The sequence below is a fragment of the Coloeus monedula genome, assembly GCF_965178545.1.
Source record: "Coloeus monedula genome assembly, chromosome: 6".
NCBI classification, from domain to species: Eukaryota; Metazoa; Chordata; class Aves; order Passeriformes; family Corvidae; genus Coloeus; species Coloeus monedula.
The window spans coordinates 38632638-38648329 of NC_138786.1; the positions used below are offsets into that span (position 1 = coordinate 38632638).

General features: G+C 35.7%; 1 protein-coding gene across 6 annotated transcripts in view; it reads left to right on the forward strand.

The window, feature by feature from the left end:
* Positions 1-15692, forward strand: part of NPAS3 (neuronal PAS domain protein 3) — a gene marked incomplete at its 5' end in the record, with an annotated part of 598664 nt that overhangs the window by 405051 nt on the left and 177921 nt on the right. For all 6 annotated transcript variants that reach the window (XM_082282977.1, XM_082282979.1, XM_082282980.1 and 3 more), the window contains one exon: positions 14323-14412. In XM_082282977.1, coding sequence (XP_082139103.1) covers positions 14323-14412 — 90 coding nt within the window. The remainder of the gene's footprint in view (positions 1-14322; positions 14413-15692) is intronic.

Consider the following 15692-nt stretch of genomic DNA (forward strand, 5'->3'; position numbering starts at 1 on the left):
TTACACAGCTTTCAGACCCCTTTGAACACATCAAACTGCCTAAAGACAGCCTGTGTATTCCTTTCAAACCCTATGTTGCAAGTAATGTAAAACAAATTGTTAGCAGCCTTGTGGTAAAGGAGAATGTTTCTCCCTGGTAGTCTTTCTTCTCTGCTTCATGTATCTCTCTCATGCATCTCTTTCTCTGCATATGGGGGTGGCAGAACACAGGCTTACAGATAATTGAGCTTGCTGCTTGTTTCCTGAAGAGCTTCCACAAACATGTTTTTAAATCCTTGAATTTGGGTTGCTGGCTGCGAAGTTGCATATATTCGTGTAATATATATCACTTCTTTCCATCTACACTTACCATTTTTTTTCTCCAGAGTGAAATTCATACACTGTTTTGTGTTTGCTATAAATACACATCTCATCTGTATTTCTATCCTTTATGTCAACATTAAAATTCCCTTGTTCTATGTTTAGCTTGAATAATTACAAAACCATTTGCAATTAGAACTCTAGGATATGACCTCATAGTGATTTATTCTTTCATTGCTTTCTGTATTTAATGCATTTCAGATACTGAAAATACCAAATCTTTGTCCTTTTATTTTGATGTTTATCAGTAATGGAAACATTCCAAAACAATCAGCCAAATACCTATGCTTTGTTCATTTATTGCCTTCTCTGAAGATAAATTGACTGTACTCAACTCTCTTCAGCATTTTTCTTCACCTAGATATTATTGCCTTGTGCAGCCACCCCAAGGTGACTGTTATCACTTAATTAAATCCTTGCACGCTGGGAAGAAAAAACAACATTGTTCGTTCATAACCCCAAGGAGGTGTGTTTTTTTTTCTTTAAGCCACTAAGCTTTTTCTCTGTTTTATTAACTTATTCCTGGCTACAGCAAGACATACTTTGTTGATGAGCAAAAGGTTGTATTAGCTTTTTATTTTCTGGGTAAACTTATCTTTTCTCTGGGTAAAAACTGTGGGCATTACAACAAAGAAGAAAAATGGGATCTCTCCAAACCCCGCAATTCTAGTAAAGGTCTGTGTAAACATCAAGCCAGTAAAGAGAAACAGGGGAGAAGCAGGAAGGAAATGAGAAAATAAAATGCAAACATAAAACTGGAACAAGACAAAAAATAAGATGACATGTATATACACAGAGAAACTACTGCAGTGCTAAGGGAAAATTGGCATAAGGAATAGTATTTCTGAAGAGAAAAATATATCAATGCTCTTTATGTTACTGTCTAGGGCAGCATCTTTTTATTAGCCTCTTGGTTAATGTCCTCTCTCTGTCTATTGATTTTAGACTACATAACACTTGCTTTTACCTTTGTATTTTCTTTTCCATAATCCTCCTTGAAAACTGTAAAAGGAAGTATTGCAGATGAGGAAGTCATTGAATATGTGAGACCTGTGATTTGCTTTTAAGTTGTTTTAAGCACGGTAGTTCATATGAGAAAGTTCATTTGAAGTAGTGAATTGCCAGAAGATGTACAGTTTAGCTGCATATTGCTTGTTTCTAGCCTATTAAATGTAGGACCAGAAAATAGGTTTATCCACTCTAAAACTGGGGCTCAAGCAACCATATGTATTTGTTCATGATGCTAAAACATTTTGCCACCTGCTGTGTTCAACAAGCATTTACAAATAATAAATGCGTTTTGAAGCTGTAGTATTTGCAACAGCAGTTTATGATATCATTTGTATAGAAGCATAACATTTTAGTGTGTGATGAGAAAGAGCTTTTAAGGAGTTGGATAATCATTATTTTTGAAATCAACTACTTATTATTTGTAGACTTGTAGATTTGTAGATTTGTAATTATTGTAAGTCAGAGACAGTAGTACAAGTTCATATGTGAGGCACAAAATAGATAGATTTGTACAGCTTTGCTCCAAATCCAGTATGTCTGTACTTTGTATCAGTAGTTAGTCTCTGGAAATTTTCTTTGGATGACAAAGTTTCATCCTAACTTCTGGGATTTCTTTGTGTTCTGTGCATTTAAATTCTTCTTTGTAGCTTTGCAAATCAAATAAATTTTACAATGTTTATACAACTTAAATTTCTGTCTTTCTTAGAAATAACAAAATTTTTCAGTTTACCTTTACAGATTCACAGAAATGCTTTCTAACCTGTGTGCAATGGATTTGCCCTCCACATATTTTAACCTATACTCAGTTTTTTTATCTAATCTGTTTTAACTTTGAGGCCTGTAGACCTATAGAGCTATCTGCACATCTTATTGAATATATTGAAAAGGTATCTGAAGCCTCTTTTATTTGGAATAAAGGCAATATATTGCAAATTTATCAAGACTTTAGGTTTGGTTTGGTTTCAGGTTGCTATTAAAGAGTGGTTTAGGAAACACTAATTCTGCAATGAATTAAGTTTCGGTGTCAAAAGAGTGATTCCTCAGAAGAGGATAGTTTCAGCATGAGTAAGAGATTTTTTAGGAGTTGGCTTTAGGCAGAATTTGATATGTAAATTTGGGACACTAATTTCAAATAGCTGTATTATGTACAGACTTTCTGTTTGCTTTCCAAAACTGGTTTTTTCAGATTTTTTTCTTTTCTTGTTCATTCCCTATTGGAAATTCTAGTTCTAAATTTTTTGGATTATATGACTTTTTCATTGATTTTACTACTAGTTTGTGATATCAGTGGGTGGCAGAGCAACTTCACTGAAGGATTGGGAAATGACACAAGAAGCCTGCGAGGGAGAATTTGATTCCAACAAGGTTTAGGTAGGAATATATTGCAACATATATTGCAGTTTGAGACAAGGATGATTTAAAGTTTCATACATCATTAATGTCCATCTTTAAGGGGTCAAAAAGTGTTCTGAATTTCTAAGCACTCTGGTGTGTTTATTTTATTTTCCATTAAAATTTTAACTTAGAAATAAACCCAGTCTTAAGTATGATAGGAAATCACCTCTAGCAAGCTTTTAATCCTGCTGAGGACTGTAACTAGGCTGAAAAACTGTTTAGGTTTTAAACCCTAGTCAGAACTCAAACAGTCTTCTCAGATGTAGAAAACATTTGGTTATATTTCTGTTGCAGTTATCTTGTGTGTGTGTGTGCTTCTGCTCTTTCCCATCTGGTTTCAAACCAGAGTCAGGGAACGACTGATAAAACACCACTTCTTTTTCACTATAGTGACTGAAAACAGATTGAAGAAATTCAGATATATGTCGGAACTCATTAAAGCATGACCACTTAAATTTATTTATTTTAAGTTGGAGGGGTTGCTGCCAATTAAAATGGCAAATTTACATGCAGAAGTCTATCTATACTGCTTTCTGTGTGGTGTGTCAGGCAGCATGTTCATTTGGGCATGGTAATGGAACAAAATCTGAACTGCAAAGACATTCACATGGCAGCATAAAAAGCACTGGCTGTGCAGTCTGATAGGGCAAGGGATAATAGTTTTAAACTAAAAGATGGTAGATTCAGAGTAGATACAAGGAAGAAATTTTTTACAATGAGGGCAATGAAACACTGGCACAGGTTGCCCACAGAGGTGATGGATGCCCCATCCCTGGAAACATTCGCAGTCAGGTTGGACAGGGATCTGAGCAACCCGATCTAACTGATGTCCCTGCTCATTTCAGGGAGGTCAGAAATAGGTGGCCTTTAAAGGTCCCTTCCAGCCCAAGCCATTCTATGATTCTATGATTCTATTTGATTTTGGCTCAACATAGTTTTTCAGTGATTTAAAGAAAGGGAAAAAGACGGAGAAAAGATGAAGAAAATCAGGCAAATATGTATGGGATTGCTTAGGGTCTAGAAGAAGACAGTGCTGAAGACAGGACATAACTGCAAATACATGGAACTTTGTTGTATTATATGATTTTTCTTTAGTAATTTTAATACTAGTTTGTGATATCATTGGGTGGTATAATAACTTCATTGCAGAATTCAGAAATGGTGAAGAAAACTTGTGAGGGAGAACTTTATTCCAGCAATGCTCAGCCAGAAATATATGGCAACAGAAAGAAGAAAAATATCACAGTGAAATCAGGAAAAGCTGGGATGCTACACTCACACTTTAAACGCTGTATGTTTAAAGCATCATAATAAGAAATTAGAAGTGTTTCCTTGGCCTTCTCTGTGTGATTCTGAATAACAGGAGAATGGTGCTAACATTTGGCAAGAGGAGGAGTTTTCTTTCATCACTTTCATTGATGAAGGCACTTTTACCACAGTCATATTAGGGAAAGAGTAAGCTTCAGGTCTCTTACAAATTGGAGTGAATCAGATAGTAACAGTGGAGAGCAATCATGTCAGTACCTACTTGGGACACGAGATACAACACAGAGATTGTTGACAAGTGCAATAAACAGCATTAGGACTGGTGATGTCAAGACTTATTCAGGGCTTTTTAGATAATGTGGTGTTGTAGATTATTGGCACAACCAACAGCTACTGTACTCTGCAGTGTCAAAGGAATCTTGAGCACCCTTTGATGAGCAGGTTACTGATACTTTATGCTGCAGCTGATCCAAGGCACTCCTTGAGGGAATAACATGATAATTTGGCTGCACACTAAAACCCTGTGTGAAAATACAGATGAACATTTTCTGTCTTTAAAAGGAAAAAAGATATTATTAGTTGAAACCTTGTGTTTCTGGCTTCTGGAAAAATCATAACTCACTTACCAGTCTCCACAATAGAGAATAGGATTTTATTATGGAAGCACAAACAGACCCTTAATTATCACAGCAGTCAGAGGTGCCACTGTAATATATCAGCTTGTATTTTTAAAATAATATAAACCTTTTTCATTGGAAGAGCTGCTCTGTGCTGTTGATATGCTTGAATTTATGCAATGAGCTGGTAAACAGCAAAATCCATACTTATCTTTACCTACACAGGCATTAGAGGTGAGCTCAGGAGAAAAAAAAAAAAAAGGGAAAAGACAGAGGGAGGGAGGGGGGGAGGGAGTAAGGGAGAAACACAGTATTTCCTCATAGCCTAGGGTGAGATTAGAGTCCTGTTGATGGCAAACCTGCATGCTGTCTTCTCACCTGGTCTCGTATTCCAGCTGTGAAACAGAAGTGGAAGGTCAACATAGCAATAGTGTTTTGTAGTGGCAAACTGAGTTGATTTCCTCACATTCATTCAGGACCAGACCTCCAGTTCCCTCAGGATAATTGATTTTCACATAAATGTGCATTTCCCACTTTTATGTGAAATGTATTTCTGGACTGAAGCACTGTAAGCTCAAAACCCTTGCACAAAGTATAGCAACCCAGCATGGAGATATCAACTTTACTGTGAAGAATGTAAATATAGTGGATAATTATTTTAGGGGAAGATTTTGAAATATTTTTATTATTAATGAAGTCTCTGATTGTTTCAGAAAGTTGTTTGTCCCATGTACTTGCAGTACTCCTGTATTCCCTGCACAGCTAAGTGAATGGAAACCAAAGCTTCTGTGAGAACCAGAATAGCACAGCACAGCCTTCTGGAGATTTGCATCCTGTCTTCTACTGACTTTTGTGTCTTAAGACAGTATAACCGGAGTATTTTTCAGTGATCAAGACATTTGAAAGGTCTCTGTTCCATGATCTCTAATGCTATAGAAACTCATAATCCAGCTTTTAGTGCTGCACAGGCTCTCATTTCCATTTTAAATCTATTTTCTCTAAACCTGTAGGAATTTTTCTAAGACCTCTGTCAAATCTTTAAAAAACTAACCATGGATTTGAATGCTGCTAGTAGGGTAGACAGACATGCAGAGTAGAGGAAACAATCTTCAGAGTTGCAAGAACGACCTCAGAACACAAAGGGATTATAGTTTTGTGGGCTTTTTTTTTTTTTTCTTTTTTTTTTTTTTCTTTTTTTTTTTTTTTCCCCCATGTCTCAATAGACCCAGCCTATAGTAACTAACATGTTCTGATTTGTGCCAGTACAGATTCAAGGATTCGAGTCACAAGATTAAGGATTCAAGTGGCAGTAACAGTTCTGGAGGCTTTTACATACTGGTTTTTAGCTGAAAAGAGAGTGGCTGCTTTAATTTAGCCCAGCTGTCTATGGATCCTGGAAGACTTCAGAGGGAACATATGTGGAACTGCTCCACACTCTCATAGGTGGAGAAAGAATGGGTATAGCAAACGCATCTCCTGCATTAGTTCAAGGATTAATGACAGCTGGAGGAACTCTCAGCAAATTAGGACCAGGTTCTGTCTTCTTCACATTATAACATGGAATAAGAGGCTGAAGATAAGAACATCAGTTTTTAATTTTTTTTTCCTTGTAACTTAAAGGGTTCCAGTTAGAAACAGCACTGGATTGGGTAGACTACAGATTTGTTCCTAATGTTCTGTGTTCTTATTATATCTGTATTCCATTGTCTGAAAAGTATTCTCAAGATGTTCTTCTTTCAAGAAGAGTATAAATCTAAATGATATGCTAGTCAAAGAACTCAACTCAATTTCTCATTCATATCTGGTTTTGTTGTATATATTGCCATCTAATAGATTAAATATGCTAAACATAAGCCCCTCATCCTCTTCTTCCTTGAACACAGCCTCTCTGCTTCATATGTATGAAATTGTGTGATGCAAGTGAGAACACATATTCAGGTCTGGGATAGAGGTCAAACTAGCAAGCCAATTGTCAGGATCAATCACCAGAGCATCTGAGTACCTATGGAGTGCACAGGTGATATTTTAAGAGTGAAATTAACTCTCTATAAAAAATTCTTCCTTTTAATTTTTTCACCTAGGTTTTTGGACAACTAACATTAAGCTACCTTTATCTGTTTGCTTTCACATAGTGTCAGGTTGTGTAGATTGACAGAAAAGCTAACCAAACATGCAAATACACAACAAATATAAGATCAATTTGAATTGAGCTCACATAAACTGAAATATTCATACACAACATAAAAGGGCTTCAAACTTGCAGCTTGGGAAAGAGTAACATTCACAAAAATGCTCATTGTTCCCAGAATCAGTTTTGCTTCTACTTGCACAGTGTTCCGGTTAGATCAGGTTCCCACAACCTCTTGCTGTGTGGTCTGAGGTGCAGGTCTGGGAACTCTAGCCCTCATTCTGCCAGCTCTGTGTATCTTAGCTCCTGCTGCTACATCACCTTAATCTTTCGCTTTTGGCACTTATTCAGTAAATGTTATGCAGGTACATACATTGTCAAGTCCTTTACTCAGGCCAGCACCTCTCAGTGCAGAAATGCATAATAGATTGTAATATTTGTACCACCAAAGGGTGGGAAGCACTTACATTCAAACACTATGTATTCAGAGCAAAGGCAGTCCACAGATAGATGTACACTTAATCCTGTCCTGAAGTGATCACTTTCTCAGGGAAAGAGATACATAATGTAATCTCTGTAGGACAAGTCTCATCCTAAATAAATAAACTTGATTGCATTATGTGGCATGCAGTTCTTGGCATCACAATCTCCTGTCCAAAGAGTCTGGAACCAGCACTAGCAGCTCTAGGAACCCTAAATAATGAAAGGGTAGGAACTCATCAAAAATCATAAAGATAAAAGTTCAGTGCTTTAATACATGACTTCACAGGATGGTTTGAGATTTTGAAGTAATATAGAAGGGCCTTCTAGAAAAAAAAATAATATTTCTATCTACAGGGCAGAGATTTCTAAAAGTCATTTATTTCTTTGGTACTCAAAAATTGTCAAACTCTTAATCTCAGATTTTTTTCTTGAACATCCATCATTTAGAGATTTGTAATCTTGCTGTGATTCTCAAACTTAGCTCTGATACTTGTCAATCTATTATCAGTGAACAGTCCAAGGAGTACATCTTAAGAACTTGACTGCCACCTTTAAACATTTTTCTTGCCTCTAAACCTTTCTCTTCTACACTCTCCATTTTTTCAATGTTTCTGTTCTGGAGTAACATATGCTTTTTTCTAATCAAGTAGTAAAACTGCCACTGCAAGTTCTTTGCTGCTTTGGATATATAAACATACTTACTCTGTGAGTCTGCGAAAGATGCATCAAGGAAATCAGTAAAGTTTACTCCTCCTCCTCCTTCATTTTTTGGCTTTGAGCTATAAAGCAGACCTCCTTACTATTGACAAATTTATTTTTTGGCACTCCTCTGTTGTCATGAATCGCATCCTGACCACATGAGCAAAGAGCACAAAAATGACAAATTAGGAAGCTGGCATCAAAGTCCGCGCTAACCACGTCCTTTGAGTTTGTCCTCTTACCTCATCTCTTTTACTGTAGTTGTTTTGGTGCCAAATGCATGTTGCCTTGTCGCCAAGTATGTGTCATTAATTCACAAGGAATCTATGGTCATGTAGCCATATAACCATTATGGTGGACTGTAATTGAAAAAATGGCAGCTGTATGAGAGTTGAAAATAGGGATTTCTGTGTGTTTTATGTTGGGATTTTTGCTCCGTGGTAAAAAGCTTTTAGCCTAAGGAAAGCTGACATAAATCATATGCCTTTTTATTTTATTTGGGCTTTTGTTTGGGTGTGGGTTTTTTGTTTTGTTTTGCTTTGTTTGTTGGGGCTTGGTTTGTTTGTTTGCAAGGGATTAAAAAGATGGAAGAGGAGAAATAAAGCTTTTAGAGATTTTTGTAAGTCAGTAGATGATCAAACTTCAGTTGCTCATTTTTATTCATGTGTATCAAATATATCCCATGTAAAATCCTGTTTCCCAGCACAATACTCTGATTGTCTCATAGTACTTAATTGTGAAAGCCCAAGGTCAGATTTTCCACCTAAGTAGTTATGCTTTTGCATGTTTGTTGATGTTGCTGGAGGATATTGCTCTGATATCTTAATAAAGAGAGCACAGAAGATGGGTACTGAGGCCAGATTTCTGTTAGCCATTGTTTATGCCTTTTATTTCATTTTAACCCCCCACCCAAAAATGGTTGCCATGTTGAAATGAAACTTGCTAGTTTGTTTCTTTCTTTCGTAAATCATATTTTTAAAACTGTGTTGTAACATGATAGATAAATAAATAATGCAATTATATGTATATTATAAGACATTTTCATAAATGTCAATTGCATCCAATGCTTCCTCTCTTTTAAAAAAAGAGTGAAATATTTTTGCTGCTTGTGGATTTTGTATGTCTAATTGGTGACAGGCTTTGTCCTTAAATAAATGCTCAGCTCCAATTATAATATCACTATGTCATAAGAGTGAAAAATTCTAATTAAGATGATCTGTTTCCCAGAAAAAGTTTAGTATATCAATTAATCTGTTTTATCAGGGGGAGTATTCCCTTCCCCAGCCCCTAACTCCTGAGCAGAGTCTGAATGATGAGAAAAGCATCACAGATGCATGCTGCATTGGACAAAGAACACATGCATGCATTTAAATCATGTATATCTTACTTTTTACTGATGTAATTGTGAAATATGTCCTTTTTGCATTCATAATTAGGGGGTGGAACAGATGGTGAAGGCTTAGTTTAAAATAATCTGTCATTAAAATAACCTAGCCTACTGGTAATTCTTCACTCTAACTGGAGTTTAGGTCGGGGTAACAGGGTTTTTTGAAGCATTGGAACACACTAGAAAGAATTAGGGACTTCATGGATAGTGTGAAATATGAGGATATTCTCCAGAAGGACACTGTAGTAAGACTCCAGTGAATTAAATTTGCCTGTAGAGGGAATATGCAAAAATGGCTGGGACAAAATTCCTCTGACAAATATAAATCCATTTACTATGATGCATTATACATAAGTGCATATTCGGTCAAAGTGGTACAGTGGGTTTCATATCCTGAAAGGATATAACCTCACTATGCTTCAAATACTGTAAAAGGCAGTGAGTATTTTGGGATAAAAACCTGTGCTTTACATTTCTGTATTATTCTGATGTCAGAGGATATAAATTATAATAATTTGCATTATTGTTCTGAGGGGCTGCAGCTAGTGACTTTTAAGCCTGAGTCTCACTTCCTTCGTGTCTACCACATTGACTTGCTCATATGTGACAAAGAAAAACTTGTATCAGTCCTGCCTGGCTAATTTAGAACAGTTTTCAGGAATAAGAAAACTGGCTCAATAAATCAGATACTTGCATGTCTTTAAAGCATTTATTTTAGTGTTCCCTCCAAGATTTCATTCTTTAACAGCTTTGAAGAGAGCATATAGATTTCAGCATGGTATTATGATAAATCTTCTTGAGGAGGGGCAAGCATTAACATTTGTGTCGGTTCTTTTTCATCTTAATCCAACCTTGGTTAATAATCAGAAAATTCTACATAGTGGGTAAGAAGATGTAATTAACCCTTTGACCCCAGAATCTTAATTGGCGCCTGTTGAAAACAGTGGGGCAGTTAAAAAAAAATAAATTAAAAAGTAGCCTGTGGTGATTGAAACAGCATAATACATAATGGTTTTCTGAAATCAAACGTAATACAGAGCTTCAGCTTTAATCACATTTTGCATAAAACCAGTAAGAGTAGTTTTAAACAAGAAGTTGCCAGTCTACCTTAAATTGGATTGTGCTCAAAATTGGCATTTGGGGTCACCCTGACCCTTTCTCAGCTAGATGAGATAGGACTGGGTTTATGACAGTCAACTTCATTTACTTTAAAAAAAAAAAAGAGGAATTAAGTCAAGAAAATTTTCCTTATATTCATGGTCTCTCCTTCAATGAAAATAGGACATTATGAAAACCCAGTTACCTTTTCAGGCCCTATTTTTATATTATAGTTAACTCTAGAAGGTCCAGGACAGAAATTTTATCTGCCTTTGAACTACATTGGAACTGTTCAGAAATTCTGTGTGGAAAGCACTGTGGTGTTCCTTTTAAAAGAGATATTTTAAAGCTGACTAAATCTACTACCCTTCTCTCATTTGTTTTGTCCTTAGTTATACATAGGTAATACAAATCATACTTCCAGATATTTCTCATTAAAACAAAATTGTTTGCGAATTTGCAGTATACAGTGGTATCACATACTCTTCTCCAGTATATAACATAACCTGTGTTATGTTGCCTTGCACCTTCTCTGAGGTCTGCTGCTCTCTTGGCATGCACAAAGGACGTACGCTTTATGAAAAATTGAAAAATTTCAACACGCATTACTTAAATAATAAATATTCATAAATAATACCTATGAATAACGAATGAGACAGTCCTTCAGAACTACTGTTTGACCTGTAAAAGGAACAACAACATTGTCACAAAAGTGGTCCGTCTCAGCCCTTTTAGACTGGTGGGAGGAACTGCCTTGCATTGGAAGGTGGCTATTTCTCCTCCTACTTTTATTGTCATTTTTATTTAGGTATTGGGACTCAAGCTTAGTACTTGGAGCTTTTGTTGTAATGTCTTTGTATTTTGGACACAGAAATAGTTAGGTGTCCATTAGCTGTTAATCAGTGGCTCTTTCAAAATACAACTAAATAAACCTTCTGATTTTGCTCTTCTGAACAAAATGCTGAATTTGGTCAGTAGTTGCACATCAGCCTAACTTCAGAGAGGTGGGAAAAGAAATGGAGAAAGAATGACTGACCATGACTTTGTAGTCTCAGTTGGCTTAATGAACAAATTTTATGGCACAGAAAGGGGCTAATCACATCCAAAGGTGTTGGTATGCTGCACTGGCCCTGCCAGTCCTTCAGTGGTGCCTCCTCAGTTACCTACCTTGTAAAACTTGGGAGCAAAAGTAAGGAATAGTCTCCCAGAAAGAAAGAGAAGAAAAGACTAAATAAATAAAGCTATTTAAATGAAAGGAGAGAATCAGAGTTAATGGCATGGAAAAGTAGCAAGTGCTTAGGATGACTAACACTCCTCACTTCAACACCCTTCCAGTTGCTGATAACTTTCAAACTTTAGCCATGGAGGTTGAAATTTCTTTGTACACCTATGTTGACTAGAGATAGTTTTATTTGTTTCTATTTTTTCCAGCAAAACTGGTTTCAGCCAATTTCAAAACTATACTGAGTGAAACATTTCTGCCTAATCAGTACTCAAAGGTTTCTTCAAACTTTTTTTTTATTAAGCCTGAATTCCTGAATAAGATGATGTGTATAAAAGAAGCAGAAAAACCATCATTGACTCAGAGAATTCCTACAAAACTTTGTCCAGATATGCCAGATAATTACACACTCATGCAATGTGCTAAGCAGATCATAAATATGCCTAAGCTGTATGTCGTTCTCAAGAAACAGAGCAAGGGGACCACACAAAAAGCCTGGCTATATAAAAAACTAAGAGGAAAGTTTTTTTATATGATACACAAATAACCTATGAAACATCTTTCCTCAAGATATCATTGAGCCAAGAATATAACAAGATTTAAAAAAAAATTCTAAGGAAGATAACTCAGCCATGCCAACTACTAAGAACAGGCTAGTAAGAAACCTCTGGTAGGCTTGTCATTACCCGTATGGATATTCCAAACACTGTTGTGAAGCATCTCTGTGCATACTGACACAGGGAAACTGACTGCTGCAGGTAGGCCATCAGTCTGAGGCGGTGTGACAACTTCTTGTTGTTTGTGGACAATGGAGTTCTATACAGGTGGCTGGGGAGACAGTGTCATGCTTCTCAGTGTAACAGAGGTTTAAACCAGTTTCCTCAAAGGAGCACAGAGCAGAGAATCAGAAATACTTTAACTAAGACCTTTAAAGATTTACTTTTCTGAGTAAGAGATTGTACATAGTGGGAGAGATCAGATGTGCAAAGGTTTTGATTGTCCTGGTATGGTTCTAAGTTTGAACTTCACTGTTCCAAATTTTCTGCCTGTGAATGATGTTAAAAATTCAAGGAAGTGATGTTAATAATTTGAAAAAGAAATGATGATGATGATTTATAAGAGGCCGTAAATTACTTGCATAATATAAATGTTTTTACATGAAGGAAATCTATGCAGATTTACATTTTTATTAATTCATAAATATAAATTAGAGTCTTTCTTTAATGCCGTGTCTTTAGTGAGGCTTTGTATTCCAATATGTGGTCTATTATTTCTAGAAAACTCTGATTTTTGAACTCATTCCACCACCTACTACATCAGAGAGGGGTGAACTTTTGCCAAAGACAGCTTCTGACTAGCAGAAACAATTTCTTTCTAACAAGAAATTAGTCAAGAAGCAGAAGAATAAAAATATTAAAACCCCTCAGAAATCACTGTTGTGTATTTGAAAGGAGTGATCAAATGATTTTGTCATCATTTATCTTGATCAAATTTATGTGCTTTTTCCTTCCAAAACTAGGCTGATCTCTCAAATGGTATAGTTAAAATTTCCTTTACATGTTCTTTTATCACAAGGGGATATTTGGGATGGGATTTTTGGGATTGTTCCGTGTTCCTCCCAACATTTGGGCTGTTTTGTATTTTCTGAGCTGTTACAACATTCTTAATTTCTAGAATTTTGTGATTTTACTTTTGCAATAGTCAAAGATTGTTTGCCAATAATCACCCTCATAAAAGGCAGAAAGGTAAAGAAATGAGTAGTGCATGAAAGTAGTTTCTTCCTAGCGAAAATTTTCTCTTATTCATAGAGATATACTCCCTTCTTGATGTGCAGTGATTTACTCTGTGTCAGTTTAGAATATAGTCCTTTGTTTATTAACTGCACTCATGTTTCAAAAGGTATGCATTAATCACTGTAGCTGAATTTTGATTTTTGCAGTTGCAATGGAAACCACATCCAAAGACTTGCACCTGTCAAAGTAAAATCTGATCTAGACTTTTACACCAAAGGGTTGAAATTCATAGCATTTCTAGAGACCTAAGCTGTAAACATATTTGACAGTAATCTGCTGATTGGCTTTGTTGTCTCACAAAAGGAAAATGGTGTGTGCGTGTATGCATGCATGTGTGTGCATGTGTGTGTAATCCTCAATTAATTTACAAATTATTGAGGTCCATAGTGGTTTGAGTGATGGCAGGATTTTATTTTCTCCTTTTGAGTTTTTGGAAATGGAAATTTTCTGCTCCGAATCTGAAGAATGAGGGGTGATTTTTTTATATACACCATTCAATTGGGAGGTTATTTGTTGTCCTTATTTATTTCTTCATGAAAAAAAGAGCATTTTATTTTTGTATATTTCTTCTATAAAACAAATGAGATAAATATTATACAGTATATGACAGATATAAGCATGGCAGTAAATTAATTTAGTAACATACTCATCAACTTGAACTTAATATACTCATATGCTGTTTATTAATATGTAGACAGAATATAAAGGAATTGTCTTAAGGGTTCAAATTAAAACCACTCTCATAAAAGTCAGAATATTTTCCTCAATGTATTCTGTGATGCCTCTGTTTGAATCTATTTCTATTTGTAGTTTGGAATTTTTTATTAATCTATTCAACTTCTTTTTTTCCTCTTATGCTCTAGTCCCTGGATGGATTTGTATTTGCACTAAATCAAGAAGGAAAATTTTTGTACATTTCAGAAACTGTCTCCATCTATTTAGGCCTGTCCCAAGTAAGTACATGCTTTCAATTCTAGAACATAACTGTGTATGATGCATTCTTCTGTATATCATTCTTAAGGAAATCATAATTTGGTTTCTGTATTTTGCATGGATCATTGAATTAGCTGTTTAAAGTTGCATCCTGTTCATCCTGAGACATAACTAAAAATTGTCTATCAGTATTGAACATTGAGATGTGTATGAAAACTTTTTGCCACAAAGGATCATTATTAATTTATTGAGAACAAATGAAGTTTCTTTTCTCTGTTGTTTTGAACTTTAAACCTCTATACCTGATAGGAAAGGGACACTCTAATAGTACTTCCCTTGTGTCCTATTACTGGATGTTTATAGAGTACCCTGCATTATCCAGGGAGCTGACACGATGACAGAGAGTCATTTGGAGTCAAGAAATGCTGAAAGAGACCATTAAAATGTCTTGCAGGGAGGGTTCCAACAAGGACACATTTTGATGCTTTCATAAATGCTCACTAATATGAAAAGATGAATTTATAAAATATCATAATTTGGGGGGCTTTTGGTTTGGGATTTTTTTTTTCATATAATTGCTGACGACTGTTTTTCAAAGATTAAAAGGCAGGACAGAAGAGAGGCAAAAGTTGGTTGTTAATGCTTATTCCTAATCCTGCAGCATTCAGAAATGTTTAGGATGGATAGCTTCATTCTGCTTCCACTTAGAAATGAAGCAGAAATATTTTGCATGATGATTTTCAGAGTGGGACCATCTACTTCTGCTGCAGTCACCCTGAGAAGGAAAAGAAAAACTGAAATAATACTTATTTTAGCTACTTTAAATTAGGACCCACACAGCTATGAGGAAGCAATGCTTAGTTAGCATAGGCTACTTACTGTCAGTTTTGCTGTACCCCACCAACAATTAAATGGGAAATTTTAATATTTGCTGACAAAAAAAGACTAATTTTAAATATTATCTGGTGAGAATACGAATAGAGGCTCATTAAGTCCTCAAAGAACACGCAAGCGATTGGCTGTAATAAGTTCAGTAATTGTTATTTTGTGCTGGCTTTGGCAAACCCGTGATAGAAATGGAAACAAGAGCTGTTTCTAGCTCATATCAGTATTCTTGTCTCTCATTAAAGTCCCTCGTTTTGTAATAGACTTTAATCCCTGACTTAATCTGTTTGGGAGTTAGTATCAAGAATCTCACATTTTGAAATCGGTGCACCACCATGTTGCTAATACAGCAAAGAATTGGAACTTTAATGTTTATTATTGTCTTATGTTCATATTAATCTGGTTTATGCATAGT